At 45.6% G+C, this 14,526-nt stretch overlaps 1 protein-coding gene and 1 long non-coding RNA gene across 3 annotated transcripts in view; one reads left to right on the top strand and one right to left on the bottom strand.

Annotated features, from left to right (window-relative positions):
* LOC118019899 overlaps positions 1-3,089 on the top strand; it is a 20,114-nt gene extending 17,025 nt beyond the window's left edge. Inside the window, exon 3 of the long non-coding RNA XR_004681772.1 lies at positions 2,940-3,089. This is a non-coding gene — a long non-coding RNA (uncharacterized LOC118019899). The remainder of the gene's footprint in view (positions 1-2,939) is intronic.
* The window catches only part of TCEA3 (transcription elongation factor A3), a 37,644-nt gene that overhangs the window by 15,450 nt on the left and 7,668 nt on the right, over positions 1-14,526 (bottom strand). For both annotated transcript variants that reach the window (XM_035019528.1, XM_035019527.1), the window contains exon 5: positions 7,048-7,110. In XM_035019528.1, coding sequence (XP_034875419.1) covers positions 7,048-7,110 — 63 coding nt within the window. The remainder of the gene's footprint in view (positions 1-7,047; positions 7,111-14,526) is intronic.

Here is a 14,526-nt window from a genome sequence, read left to right as displayed (position 1 = left end):
TCTTTCTTTCTTTCTTTCTTTCTTTCTTTCTTTCTTTCTTTCTTTCTTCTTTCTCTTTTTTCTTTCTTTCATTGTGTGGGTGAGTACCCTGAGTGTTGGGGATGTCCTTGGCCCTATTGAGGGGGTGCACAGGTTAGGTGTGCTTAGTGACATCATGGACAGACTTCCTGATGGAGTTTGCCTAGTGGCTAGTATGATTCCTTTCCCTCTGATGCCCTCTGAGAGCGCCAGCTGCTGTTCTTCCACCCCGCCCTACCCCTAGCAGTGTGGCATACCTGAATATTGTGGATGAGGTGCCCAGACTCTTAACCAACCGCTCTGCTCTGCAGGTTATCGAACATTGTAACATTGCCCGAAACTACACTAGGATCCATTACACACCGTGCTAACTGCTCTCTCTACCCTCTCATTGAACCATTTACTCACTCATTCAGTGAATATGTATTAGGCCCTTATTCTGCAGGTCATGTGCTAAGAACAAGGGGTAAAGCAGACAAGTCAGGAAAGTTCCGTCCCTCAAGGAGCTGACAGTCTAGTGAATGGTGAATTTACCACCACTGAAGAGGACTGTCTTTTACCATGTGCCAGGCACTGTGCCAGGCACTTTAGGAACATTTTCTAATTTAATCCGCAAAGCCATCCTAGGAGGTAGATACTGTTCTCCTTCTTGTTTGCAGGTGAGGAAACACAGAGTTACACCACTGAGATTTGAACCCAGGTCTGTCTGATTCCAAAGTCTACTCCTAACTCCCATGATATACTGCCTAAGAATGATCTCATTTTAGGGATGCGTGGGTGGCTCAGTCAGTTAAGTGTCTGCCTTTGGCTCAGGTCATGATCCTAGGGTTCTGGGATCGAGTCCTGCAGCAGACTCCCTGCTCAGCAGAGAGCCTGCTTCTCCCTCTGCCTGCCGCTCCCCCTGCCTGTGTGCTCGCTCTCTCTCTCTCTGACAAATAAATAAAATCCTAAAAAAAAAAAAAAAAAAAGATCTCATTTTGGTTTGGGTTTAAAAACCCACAAATATATAGACAGATGATTGGCAGGATAACTATATGTCTTAGCTTGGGCTGCTATAACAAAATACCATAGACTGGGTGGTTTGTACAATAGATATTTCCCACAGATCTGGAGACTGGGAAGTCCAAGATCAAGGTGCTGGTCAACTCAGTTTTCTGGAGAGAGCTCGCTTCCTGGCTTGTAGACAACCACCTTCTTGTTAGGTCCTCACATGGCAGAGAGCAAGCAAACTCTCAGGTGTCTCTATAAGGACATTAATCCTTTTGGATCAGGGCTCTACCCCTCACGACCTCATTTAGCCTTAATTACCTCCATAAAGGCTCCATCTCCCAATACAGTCACTTTGGCCATGATACACTTAAAAGTGGTTAAAATAGCTAAATTTTATGTTATGTATATTTTGACACAATAAAAAAATCCATCTAGGAAGTTCATGAAATAAGAATAACCATACAACTTGAAATATGCAATGATAACTAATCTGTTTTATATATTTGGTAAATCAATGCATTCAAAATGATAAAATATCTTTTTCCTTACGCTGAAAAAAAAGGTTAAAATGCACATTTTGTTATATATATTTTATCACAATAAAAAAGTTAAAAAAAAAAAGAAGTACTGATACATGCAACCAAAAAAAAAAAAAAAATAGGCTGAAGCTTGGACTCCAACTGTTGTTGGTCCCTTTCAAGTCCTTGCAAAGAGAGTGCTGGGCGATGGAAGAGGCATCCTCCCGCATCCCGTGGTGACCTGGGCCAATCAGTATCACAATGACAGCCCTTAACAACTGCATGGCTTAAGAAAGCTCCAAGAGGTCCCACACTGCAGTGCAATTCAGTTCAACAAATTCCACAAGGGATGGGGAGTAGGAGTTGGCCACTGGAGAAGCGGACGGGAAGATGCATTCTTGGCAGAAATGCACAGAAGTGCGAAACCCATGGTTTGCATGGGCAATGTTGAGGGGCTAGGGGCAGCTGGAGGGTGAGGGTGAGGGGGCTGGAGAGGAAGGACAGAACTTGTTAAGGAAGGTAAAAGCCAAAGCCACCTTTTACTGCCTGTTTGCTATTTCTTCCTCTCCTTAACCCTGACAGTTGCAAGTTCCCGGCCCCATTTCACAGATGAGAGGATGGAGTGATAGTTGCACAACTCCCTCCCTTTCAGAGGTGCTTCTACACTACTCTTGGGGTGGGGGCCAGGCAGTCAAGATGCCTCCACCTTCATCTCTTTCAGTAACCATCAGGATCAGCCAGCCAGCCCTCAGGCCTCCTAGGAAAAACTGACTCATCAGAGTTGAAGAAATGAAGGTCCCTTCCTCCACTCCAGAGTCTTAACACACTGAGCCCTTACAGAAGGTCCTAAATGGCTGTTGCATTTCTTAATTCCAGGGAGTGCCATTCATATTGTCAGCTGGGTACCTTCTGGAGTTGTACAGTGCACAGCCTGGGCAGCTGCACCAGACAGCTCTGGAGCTATGGAAGTACTTTTTCCCTTCAGAAGATGATGCTGGGCTTCTGAAAAGTCAGGCCCAAGGAGTTTGTCTGAAAGTGAGGCTGACTTAGTAGCCTAAGCTTTCCAGTGTTAAAAATCTGGGGTTACAAGATCCAACATCCAACATCCTGCTGGGTACTCTTCAATGTAAATTCTGCCGAAGACTTTCTTGTTCCTCGGTCTTTATTGTTTGACTTGACCTTGGATGCCCTCTGTCACCACAGACACCCTTGGATCATTGGGATTTTTGTGTTCTCTGGAACCTTGAGATTCCTCAAAGGTGCCTCAGTGCTGCCTCAGGGCTGAGATGGGCTGGGGGAGGGAAGGCTCTGCTCTTGTAAGGTTTATATTTTGAATTATGAAAAATTTTGTCCAAAGGGATTTCCTAGCTTTTATTTATTTTTTAAAATGCAGTTTGAACCTTTCTGTTCTAGATAAACTTACCCTGGATTCGACCCAACCCTGCCTGACAAGTGAGTGGCCTGGCAGCCGGGCACGGCTGGGGAACGTGAGCTCCAACCTGCTCTCTGCTGGAGTCAGATTTCAGTGGGAGGGAAAGGTGTGGGTGAGGGAGGGCTGGGAAGGGTGTAAACTCTAGAGCTTAAGGGGCTGCCTGCAATCAGAAGGAGTCTCCCTGTACCCAAACCTGGTCCTGGCCACTGGGCTCTGACCCATAATAGCCCAGAAGCTGGTCTCCTGGCATCCTCTTGCCCCCCTTACAATCCATTTGCCACACAGAAGCCTGGGGAATGCTTTAAAAAACTCACAGCAGATCTCATCACTCCCTGCTTCTGACCTTCTAATGGCTTCCAATTATTTTCAGCATAAAGTCAAACTCTTCACCATGGCCTCCCAGCCCCCCGACATTGGCCCCTACCTCCCCTCTGACCTAATCGCATGCCATGCTCCCTTTCAGTTCATGGAAGCCCCTCCACCGCACTGCTTCTTTTTCTTCCTTAAATATACTGGTTACTCCCACCACAGTGCCTTTGCACTGGCTGCTCCCTCCTCCAGGAAGGCTCTTCCTCCTCCAGATTTTCTTATGACTGGTCCTCTTCCTGCCAGTCAGGTCTCAGTTCCAATATCACATCCTCAGGGAGGCCTCCCCCAAACAGCCCAGCCAAGCAGCCTATCCCTGCCCTGTAACTCCCTAGCACGTGACCTGATTTCTTTCATTCATAGCCCTTATCCAAGTCTAGAATTAACTTGTGTGTTTATAAACACTGTCTGCCTCCATCTCCAGAGTATAGGGACCCATTTGGCTGGTTCACCACTGTTTCCAGCACCTGGAACAACATTCTGGGCCAATACTTGATGAATCTTTGTTGAATGCATGAATATAAGATGAGTTGAGGGAGTTGGCCGCAAAGAGATGAAAGGCACATCCAGGGGGCCTAGGTAGAGCTGAACTGGGTGGGTGACAGGTCCTCTTTGGAAGGCTAGTGACCCTACTCCTTGGGATTAAGAGAGTGATCTCTCTCTGAGCCAGCGTCTGTCAAATCCCACCACACAGGTCGGCCCATCTCCAAACTTGTCCAAGGTCATCCAACCAGCAAATGGCAGAGTTACACCACAAACCAAGATCTGCCTGCCTTCCAAATTCTTTTCAACACATCTCACTGTGTCTCCACAAGGCAGAGAGTTTTTCAGGGTCCCCTAACCCAGGCTAGGTTAGGCTGCTTGTTGCTTTCTTCCGCCCACCTTCCCGGCAGGGCAATCCCAGCCCTGGTCCCTCCTCTTGGCTAGGAGCTGGCTGGCTGGCTGGCTGGCTGGCTGGCATTCCTGTCTTGGTGCATTTCAGGCAGCCAGGCTCATTTTGCTTTCAGTGCACACGATTGGAAGTGCGACAAATTGCAGAGAGGGCATCACTGGCGGGGGTGGGGGTGGGGCGTCGGATTTATCAACAGCTTCCTTCTGCTCCCCGGATGTGCCAGCGCCAGCCCCGCAGCCTGCGATCTGACATCACCAAGCCCTTAGAAAAAGTCTCCGGCCCCAGGTCGGAGCTGAGGCACCTGGAGGCCCGCTCGCTGCTCCTGCGCGCCACCTCGAGGACATTGCGGTTACTACACCGCCAGGCAAGCCTAGCTGCTGGGTGAAAAGTCAACAATTCAGACAGCGGGGTCCTAAGGGCAGTTGGTAAAGTGCAACCTTCCTCCTTGTCACAGTGGTGCCCTTCAGCCCCAGCTACAGTTTCCAGAGCACCACGCTCACTCATATTACTACACCTTTGCACGTTCCAGTCCCACTGCCGGGCAAGCCCTCTCTTGGCTCGTCTACCAGACAAACTCCTTCTCATCTTTCAATTCTGAGCACAAATAGATTATCTTCCATGATAATGGAAGTCATATTGAGACTCTCTTCCTATGTTCCCATCGAATGTTATACCTTTGAAAAACATTAAAAAAAAAAAAAAGCATTTTGGTGTCTGTCTCTACGTTAGTGATTTATTGTATAAAGGCAGAGATCATGAGTTCAAATCCTTGCCTGGGCTTAGAGGATGCCCCTGGTGGGCTCCACATGTATTTTGTTTGCCCTCCTGTGTCTCAGAAAAATATGAATACGTTGTCCATATTTAAGATTGGGAGTTTCATATGAATATCTAGATGTCCAGCTTTCCTTAAAAAATAGGAAGACATGGCATGCAGGGCCTGCATTTCCAGCAACAGACAGCTGGGCTGGATAGTGAGTGCCCCTTCAGACAGACAGGTACCCTCCAGTCTGCCGTGGTCTCCAGTAGTCACCTACCGTGTGCACATGACCTTGGTCCTTGGAGCATGTTAGGTTTGCAAGGAGGTGCTCAACAAACGTGCTCATCAGATGGATGGATGGATGGATGGATGGATGGATGGATGGATGGATGGATGGATAGAGGAGAAAGATGAAATTGAGAGGTAGAGAGTGCAGGAAACAGTCTGGGTAGTAGATAAGGTGGATTTACAAGACTTGCTTGTGTTTCTTTGGATTCCCCACCCCCAATTCGGAACCAGCAGGAAATGGTACAACTGCTCTAAGGACAAACATATTCTGCTTGACTGACTTTCAGAAAAAGAAAGCATTTAGAGGAGGGAGTCAGGAGACTTCAAGGTCACAAGGCAAAGTCATGAAAGGAATATGGAGGTATAAATCCTTACATAAACACGAAATGTTTTGATTATAACATCACACCCAGAACTGGACTAGTGATCAGCGTTTCCTTTTGGGAGAGAACAATCCTTCATTATGCAAGGCTGTCCCTCGTGTTCCAGGACATTTAGCATCTCTGGCCCCTGCCGACCAAATGCTATCATGCTCCTGCCTCTCTCCCATTGCAGACTGAATGTCTGTGTCCTCCATAAAGTCATATGTTGAAGCCTGAACCTCCTCCCGGACCCCCTCTTTCAGTTACAATCTCTCCTTAGCGATCTCATCAAGGTTTATGACTTCAAACAATCCATACTAATGAATCTGGAACTTAGATTTCTAACCCCGATGTTCTTCCTGAATTCTAGCTTGGTATAACAAGTGCCTATTCAACTTCTCCACCTGAATGACTAGGACACCCCTCAAACCCAACACATCCAAACCTCAGCTCTGCATCACCTGCTGCAGCCTGATTTACACATGGTCTTCCCCATTCCATCCTTGCAGGGGCTCAAGAGAAAAGTCTTAGAGTCATCTTGACTCTTGATATTCTCTGGTACCCCTCCCCAGTCTGTCAGGAAATCCACTGTCATATCTTGCCTCAGTTATTGAATAGCCTCCTGGCTGGGTTCTGCTCCCGCCCTTGGCCCCGACAGCCCATTCTCAGCTCACAGCCAAAGGCATTCCGATAAATTCCCTCTGGTGATTCCTGTTCCAGAGCCACAACTCTCTTGCCTCACTTACTCACTCCGGCCCTGGCACCTCCCTGCTTCTTGACCCTGCCACCCAGGGTCCCGGGCTTAGAATGACCCCGATAGCTGCATGGCTAATGAAGGATTTGTTCAAAGAGGGCTCTCTTGACCACCGTAATGACCATCCTTCCTAACCTCCCTCACTCTGTTGTCTCCACAATGCTCGTCACCTTCTAAAATTGCCTGATTTCCTTATTCTGTGGATTCCCTGTCACCCCTTATTAGAATATAGGCCTCATGACTGCAGAGATTTTTCTTTTGTTCACTGCTGTGTCCTTGGCACCTAGAACAGCTCCTGGCACATAGCTGCCCCTCAATAAATATTTGATGAATAAATAACTCGATGACTTATGCTATTCCGGGTGACTAAACCCAGAGATCCCACTCCAGGGATAGGCTCTCAAGACCTCTGTCCTCACTGGGTTCAACTTGACCTTGAGAATGTTCCCTGGATAGCTATGGGGCAACGGTGGCCAGTCAGCCACCCCAGTGAAGGAGCCATCCCTCTGACTCAGGGTCCCATTCAGTCTTACTGTGTGGGTCCTAGAGTTGGCAAGCAACATAATGTATGAGGCTTCCTCCTTTCCCCTGCCCCAGGGCTTCTTCCATGAAAGCAGAGATGGGGACACACGCTGAACAGGACTTCTGGGATGGAGAAGCTTTTTTTTACCTTTCCATCGGTGGCCTTTTTGGAGAGGAGCTGGTTGAAGACTTGGAGTCCACAGAGTCTGTCCTGAAAGAAGAGAAATTGGAGATGAGACTCTTGTAAGCTAGCACCAGGACTGATCTAGAGAGCTCAGAGGCTGGGAAGAAGGCTTCTGGGAGCCAGGCCTGCTGGGCTGAGGGTGATGGGACCCACCTGGACCACGGCTGTCTGGAGACGAAGCTGCAATTAGTGCGGGCTGCTCACCTGCACGGACCCTCCAGCAAATGAAGCAGTCAAGGGAAGGAGGCCTAATACGTGCCGTATACGTTATGTGTGTTATGCCATGTATTACTATTGTTTTTTTGGAAAGATTTTTATTTTTAAGTAATCTCTATACCCAAACTGGGGCTCGAACTTACAACCCCCACACCTTTACTTTGCATTACTAATTATTAATTATTAATAACTAATTCTCAGCAGGCTGCCCTCCTCCTTGCTGTCAGGCAGGCCTTGGCTAGCTGGAGTCCATGGAGACTGGCATTTCTGGGACCGCCTATTCTCAGGAGGAGCCGAGGAGTGGAGAAGATCAGCTTCAGTCTCCCCTGCAGGCACCTTACTTAGGAGAAGCGGAGAGAGGCACACAGCCTTTGGAGATGGTAGAGCTGTGTTAAAATGGCAAGTGAGGGTACCCGGGTGGCTCAGTCATTGGGCGTCTGCCTTCGGCTCAGGTCATGGTCCCAGGGTCCTGAGATGGAGCCCTGCATCGGGCTCCCTGCTCAGCGGGAAGCCTGCTTCTCCCTCTCCCACTCCCCCTGCTTGGTGTTCCCTCTCTCGCTGTGTCTCTGTCAAATAAATAAATAAAATCTTAAAAAAAAAAAAGGCAAGTGAAATAGCGCACACAATTAGATGTATACTATTTCTAAAGTCACACAGGAAAACCAATGCCTAGGAGGAAGAAAGATTGAAAGAAAATGCCATCGGGGCTCCTGGCTGGCTCAGCTGGTAGAGCAAGTGACTCTTGATCTTGGGTAGTAAGTTGGAGCCCCGTGTTGGGTGTAGAGATTACTTAAAAAAAAATCTTAGGGGCGCCTGGGTGGCTCAGTCGTTAAGCGTCTGCCTTCGGCTCAGGTCATGATCCCAGGGTCCTGGGATCGAGCCCCGCATCGGGCTCCCTGCTCGGCGGGAAGCCTGCTTCTCCCTCTCCCACTCCCCTGCCTGTGTTCCGTCTCTCCCTGTTGTCTCTCTCTGTCAAATAAATAAATAAAATCTTTTAAAAAAAAAAATCTTAAAAAAAAGAAAGAAAGAAAATACAACTATGGCTATATTAGGGTGATGGGATCAGAGGTGAAAATTTGTTTCTATTCTCTAAAAGGCATGTAGCTACATTCTCTTTATGATATCTAATACATTCCCCCCTTTTATTGGTTTTATAAAATTAATCTGTAAATTGTAACCATCACTCCCCATTTCACTTACCCAGGCTTCCCTTTTTTTTTTTTTTTTTTTTTTTTAAGTAACCTCGGTGCTCATCGTGGGGCTGGAACTCAGGACCCTGAGATCTAGAGTTGCACGCTCTACCGACTGAGCCAGCCAGGTGCCCCCCAGACTTCCTTTTAAGTCCAGTGCAGGCATCCCCTTCTAACATATTACTTATCATGTACATTATCTGACCAGATCCCATGTAAATTCTGCAAGCAGAGTTTGGTAGGGTTTGTTCACTGTCCCTGGGGAGTCCACATCCCCTCGGGCACGCACTCTCCCAGTGCACTGGGACCCAAGGGCTCTGTGCTGTAGGCTCCCCCTGCCTGTGCCCGAAGGAGTTCTCCGAGCCAGCCAGCGCCAGCCGGCCGGAGGGCCAGAAGTGCGAGGAGTTAAGGACTCCAGGAGCAGCCTTTAACCAGACACATAGGAGTTGGTGGATAAACACCCCAGTGTCCTCAGCCCTCAAGAGGGTGAACCCGAGGTGTGTTCTCCACGGTCTCCCAGAGTTCCCCAGCAGGATTTAAGCCCTGTTTGCCCACAGCAGTAGCCTGCCCACTAACACACCCTGGGCTGGCTTCCTTCCCTTCCCGGTCTCACGTCCCTCACTCCTCTCTCTGCATTTCCTGAAATCACTTCCCAAGTAAACTCCTTGCACTTGAATCTGTGTTTCAGGGTCTGCTTCTGTGGAATCCAATCGAATATGTTCACTGGCTTATTTCAGGCCAAGAGAAGAGTGCCTAGCACAAAGTGGGTGCTGTATAAATATTTGCTGCCAAATGCCATGGAGTCAACCAATACAGAAATATAAAAACTAAAAAAGTGGGAAAAGAAAGTTCCCCAGTGGTAACCATCGTTTGAGGTCGTTCCTTCCAGTTCCTTTCCTACGTGCACACAATCACATATAACAGGTATTCTAAAAAGGGAGGCAGTGGCCTGAGTCGCAATCCCAGCCCTGCCCTGGGCAAGTCATCTTCTCTGAGTATGAGCTCCCTCCCCTGTCAAATGGGGAGAAAAGCACCTGTGTCCAGGGGCTGGCTGGGAAGAAGACGTTTCTGTCCCTACAGCAGTTTTCAGAACATAGAAGTCCTCCACGCCCCGTAGTCCTAGGCACCTTATTTCTGGTTTCCCAGGTTGTGCAATGTTCCCCGCACAGCTTTCCTCCTCATCCTCCAGGTGGTGTGGGAGACAGTGGGTAAGGCAGCTTCAGGGGCCAGCCCTGATTATCCCGTGGGCCAGATCCATTTGGCTCCAGACCTTCAACCCCAGCTTAAATGCAGGGGGAGGCAGCAGAGAGGGAGAGGGGAAGAGAGACCCTTCTTCACATGCCCCTCCAATCCCTCGCTGGACCCTGGGAGTTCCCCTGCAGGTTTCCTCCCCGAATGCCCCATGGGGACAGACAGGTGCAGGCCAGAGTGGGAAGCTGGAATTCTTGCAGTAGAAGAAAGAAGGGAAGGCATGAGCCTCAACCCCTGGGACTCACCACTTTCTGGCCCTTCTTCATTGCTTTCCTTTTTTTAGAGCAAACCAGAAATATCTGCAGTTATTGCAAATGATCTTTATGAAAAATAGGAACAAGAAAAAATGCTTAGAATACAATAAGAAGATAAATAAACAGGGACGTAATTGTACACTCTGCCTATAGGAATGGAAAAATTATGTATATAAGTAGATGAGGACTGGGAGGGAAGAAGATGTCCAAAAGCTGTTTCATTTGTTGGAAGTGGCACACTGTGGACAAATATTTTTCATTTTTATTTTATTTTGTTTTGAAGATTTTATTTTTAAGTAACGTCTACACCTAACACAGGGCTTGAACTCACAACGAGATCAAGAGTTGTGTGCTCTTCCAACTGAGCCAGCCAGGCCTCATTTTAATTTTATTTATTTATTTATTTATTTATTTATTTATTTATTTAGATTTTATTTATTTATTTGACAAAGAGAGACACAGCGAGAGAGGGAACACAAGCAGGGGGAGTGGGAGAGGGAGAAGCAGGCTTCCCGTGGAGCAGGGAGCCCGATGCAGGGCTCGATCCCAGGACCCTGGGATCGTGACCTGAGCCAAAGGCAGATGCTTAACGACGGAGCCACCCAGGCGCCCCTCATTTTAATTTTAAATATCACTAATGTGGTTAGTGTTTATATAATAAATAATGATAGTGAATCATCATTAAGGAAACTAAAAAGAAAAGAAGTTCACCAACAGAGTTGAAATTGGACCCCTGCTAACTTTCCCTACAAGGTGGGGAGACAACCTCCTCATTCCCTGCTTGGCCTCAGTAACAGCTTCATTTCACAGCAAAAAGTAAACCAACATTAACAACTTAATGTCGCAGGAGAATGGTCAAGATGTTGTTAAATGTAGGGGCGCTCAGTCGGTTAAGTGTCTGGCTCTTGATTTCATCTCAGGTCATGATCTCAGGGTCGTGAGATCGAACCCTTCATCGGGCTGTGCGTTGGGCGTGGAACCTGCTTAAGATTCTCTCTCCCCCTCTCCTTCTCCCCCCCCCCCCCCCCAAAAAAAAAAAAAAAAAAGCATGAGAAAGGTACACAACAAAATGTTAACAGTGGTTATTTCTGTTATTTTCTTTTGTATTTGAGTTTCTAAACTTTTTACACTAAATGTGCCTTACTGTTGAAATAAATATATGTATGTGGAAAAGTTATAAAATAATATATAAAATATAATTCCATGTTATTGACACAATAAGTACTCTATGGGTAGTGATGCATGCAAAAAAGTCTGGAAGGATATATATGATTACATAAATGATATATGTATTTATTATGTATGTATGAATGTATTTATTTAGAGAGCGTGAGGGGGGAGGGGCAATGGGAGAGGGAGAGAGAATCTCAAGCAGACTCTGCATTGAGCATAGAGCCCGATCCAGGGCTCGATCTCACAACCCTGAGATCATGACCTGAGCCAAAATCAAGAGTCGCATGCTCAATAGACTGAGCCACCCAGGAGCCCATAAACGATATATATATATTTAAATACAGGATTATTATACGATTATATGTGCTTATCTCTAGCCAATGGATTTTTTAAATTTTCTTATTTGTATTTTTAAAACTTCCTACAATGGGCAAGTAACTACCTGTATAATAAAATAAATATAATACAAAGGTTAAATTAAAACAATAGATATAATTAGAATATATTACAAATAAAACATTTTATTTTTACGAGGAAAAAAAAACTGAGAAAAGGATGCCCATTTTTCAGGCCACAATACTGAGTCTCAGAGACTAAGGGTGTGAATAAGTGACCAAGTTCAGCCCAGAACTTGGCTTTCTGCTCTCTAATCGTCTTCTCTCCCATACCTGGCATCCTTGTAGGCCTTAAAAAAAAATCCCTTTAATGATCATTTAGTGAGATTCTGCGATGAAGCAAAAGGAAATGCATATGTTCAGGCTGTCACCTTCACCCAGATGCCTATACTCCCTATTCTACAGGTTAGTTAGTTCCATGTCCCATTTGGTATACTCTCCCAATGGTCCAGCCTTTAGTCTTTGAATTTCATCTCATAAGACCCCCTCCCCATCCGGTCCTTCATTGGCCAGGGTGCTCAGAACCGGCTCCAGATGTGGCCAGACCAGCCACAGCATGAACACAGGGAAGGCCCTGGTGCAGGTGGGCTAGCCAGCGATATTCAGGAAACGTTAACTCCACACTGGTACCGTGGAGAGGCGCAGGGGCTCCCTGCCAGCCAGACTTCTAACCTCTTTGCGAAAACAAAACAAGCCATACGAAAAGTTAAATGTCCGTTAGGATTTCTCCAAGTGGGATATAATTGCAAAATGAGCACAATGAAAGGAACAGAACAACAACAACAAAGATCCCTTTGACAAGTATTGCATTTTAGAAAGCAGACTATAAAATTGGTTGATAACTATATAGAAAGTCAGCCAAAGAGAGAATAGAAAGAAAAACCATATACCAAAATATTGAGTGACTGTCTTTGGGTGGTGAGAATGTGGGTGTTTTTTTCCCCCTTTTCTCCATATTTTCCATTATTTCTACAACAGATTTTTATTTGTTTACTTGTTTATTTTTTTAAATGGTATTATTTGTTCTGATTTCAAAAGCAATACAGGATCACTGTGAAAAGAAACTCAACAATACAGATTTTAAAATTTTATTGTAGTAGAATATGAAGCTCTTCTTAATTATAATCACACAGATATGTTTCTGTTTTTAAAAAAATGGTTTCATTATTTTTTCTTATTTAAAAATTAGTACATATTTATTGGGAAAAAATAAGAAAGACACAAATTTGCAAAAAGAAGAAGGAAAAAAAACTTCTCAATCCTACCACCCAGACATAATCACTATTACCATCCTGGTATATATCCTTCTCATCTTTTTTCCTATACATATACATAAAACTCATTTAATTTTTTTAACTTATTTTTTTTTTAGTAAACATTACACCCAACATGGGCCTTGAACTCACCACCCCAAGATCAAGAGTTACGTGCTGTACTGACTGAGCCAGCCAGGTACCCCTCACTTACTTAATTTTTATAAAAATGAAATCATACTACACGTACTACATCATACACACAGCTTCTCTTAATACTCAGTGAATATTTTCCCATGTCATTAAATCAAATTTTTCTCTACCCAGCACTGCCTCTCCATGGAGACTCTATCAGCTTTTTGAACATAATAAGTGGTTTTTCAATGTGTGGGACTATTCTGTGCATGGAAGGGTATTTAGGATCCTTGCCCCACAGCTATTTGAACAGCCCAAACTGGGAGTATCGTGGTAGAGGTATGCCTCCCTCCTGGGTGAGATCTTCCCTTCTACAGCATCAATCCCTAAAGTGTTTTCTGCAAAACACTTGTTTTATAGGATTATAATAAACATTCATTTAAAAAGGATTCAGAGATTAAAAATGTTTCAGAAATGCCAGCAGAAATATGTTACACATACAACATGTAGTCTTTATGCCTTAATCTGGTTAATTCCTTTTTTTTTATTAAAGTAATCTCTACACCCAATGTGGGGCTTGAACTCACAACCCCAAGATCGAGAGTCCCATGCTCTTCCGACTGAGCCAGCCAGGTGCCCCTAATCTGGTTAATTCCTTAAAATGAATTCCTTATAGCGGCTATACCGGGTCAAAAGGTATGTTCACTGGGGCGCCTGGGTGGCTCAGTCATTAGGTGTCTGCCTTCGGCTTGGGTCATGGTCCCAGGGTCCTGGGATTGAGCCCCGCATCGGGCTCCCTGCTCAGCGGGAAGCCTGCTTCTCCCTCTCCCACTCCCCCTGCTTGTGTTCCCTCTCTCGCTGTGTCTCTGTCAAATAAATAAATAAATAAAATCTTTAAAAAAAAAACCAAAAAAGGTATGTTCATTAAAAACGTTGATATATCACAGATGATATTATCCATATAACACCTACTATTATCTACCATCAGATACTATTCAGTATTATCTAAAACTGCCTCCTTACCTATTAGGTGAACAAATGCAGACCCCTCCCACCCACCTGAGGAATTAAGTGCTCTCGTCACATAGGGAACGGGTAGGACTTATTTATACATCGATGAGGACTTTTATCTACTATCATGGATAAGGCATTTGGGTCTATCTGAAGTCATGCAATTTGGGGGACCCTGGCTAGGTGGGCAAGGGGGAATGGGCATGGAGTTGAGACAGACAACTCTTCTATTCTCAGCAGAGGTCTGGGGGTCTGACAAAGATGGGATCCCCCTCGGTCACATAATAGCTGGGTGGTCTTGGGAAAGTCCCTGCTCCCCAACCTTCGGCTTCCTCCCCACAGAATGAAAACGTTGAATAGAGAGCCAACAAAACACTTTACTTTCTGTATGGTTAAGTGAGTTCCTAGCCCCATGTACCCGGAACCCTGACAAGGCTGGGATGTCAGCTGTGTTACTAGGCCAACATTGCTTATAGCAAATGAGCCCTGATTGGTAAATTATGTCCAGACAGGAAGGGCTCTGAATGAAATATAAATAATTAGTGGAAAACCATAGCTTTTGGGG

Source organism: Mirounga leonina, unplaced genomic scaffold (genome assembly GCF_011800145.1).
Source record: "Mirounga leonina isolate KUSES-001 unplaced genomic scaffold, KU_Mleo_1.0 Mir_173, whole genome shotgun sequence".
NCBI classification, from domain to species: Eukaryota; Metazoa; Chordata; class Mammalia; order Carnivora; family Phocidae; genus Mirounga; species Mirounga leonina.
Note: the sequence above shows the minus strand (reverse complement) of the source record. Positions and strands in the feature narration are given on the sequence as shown.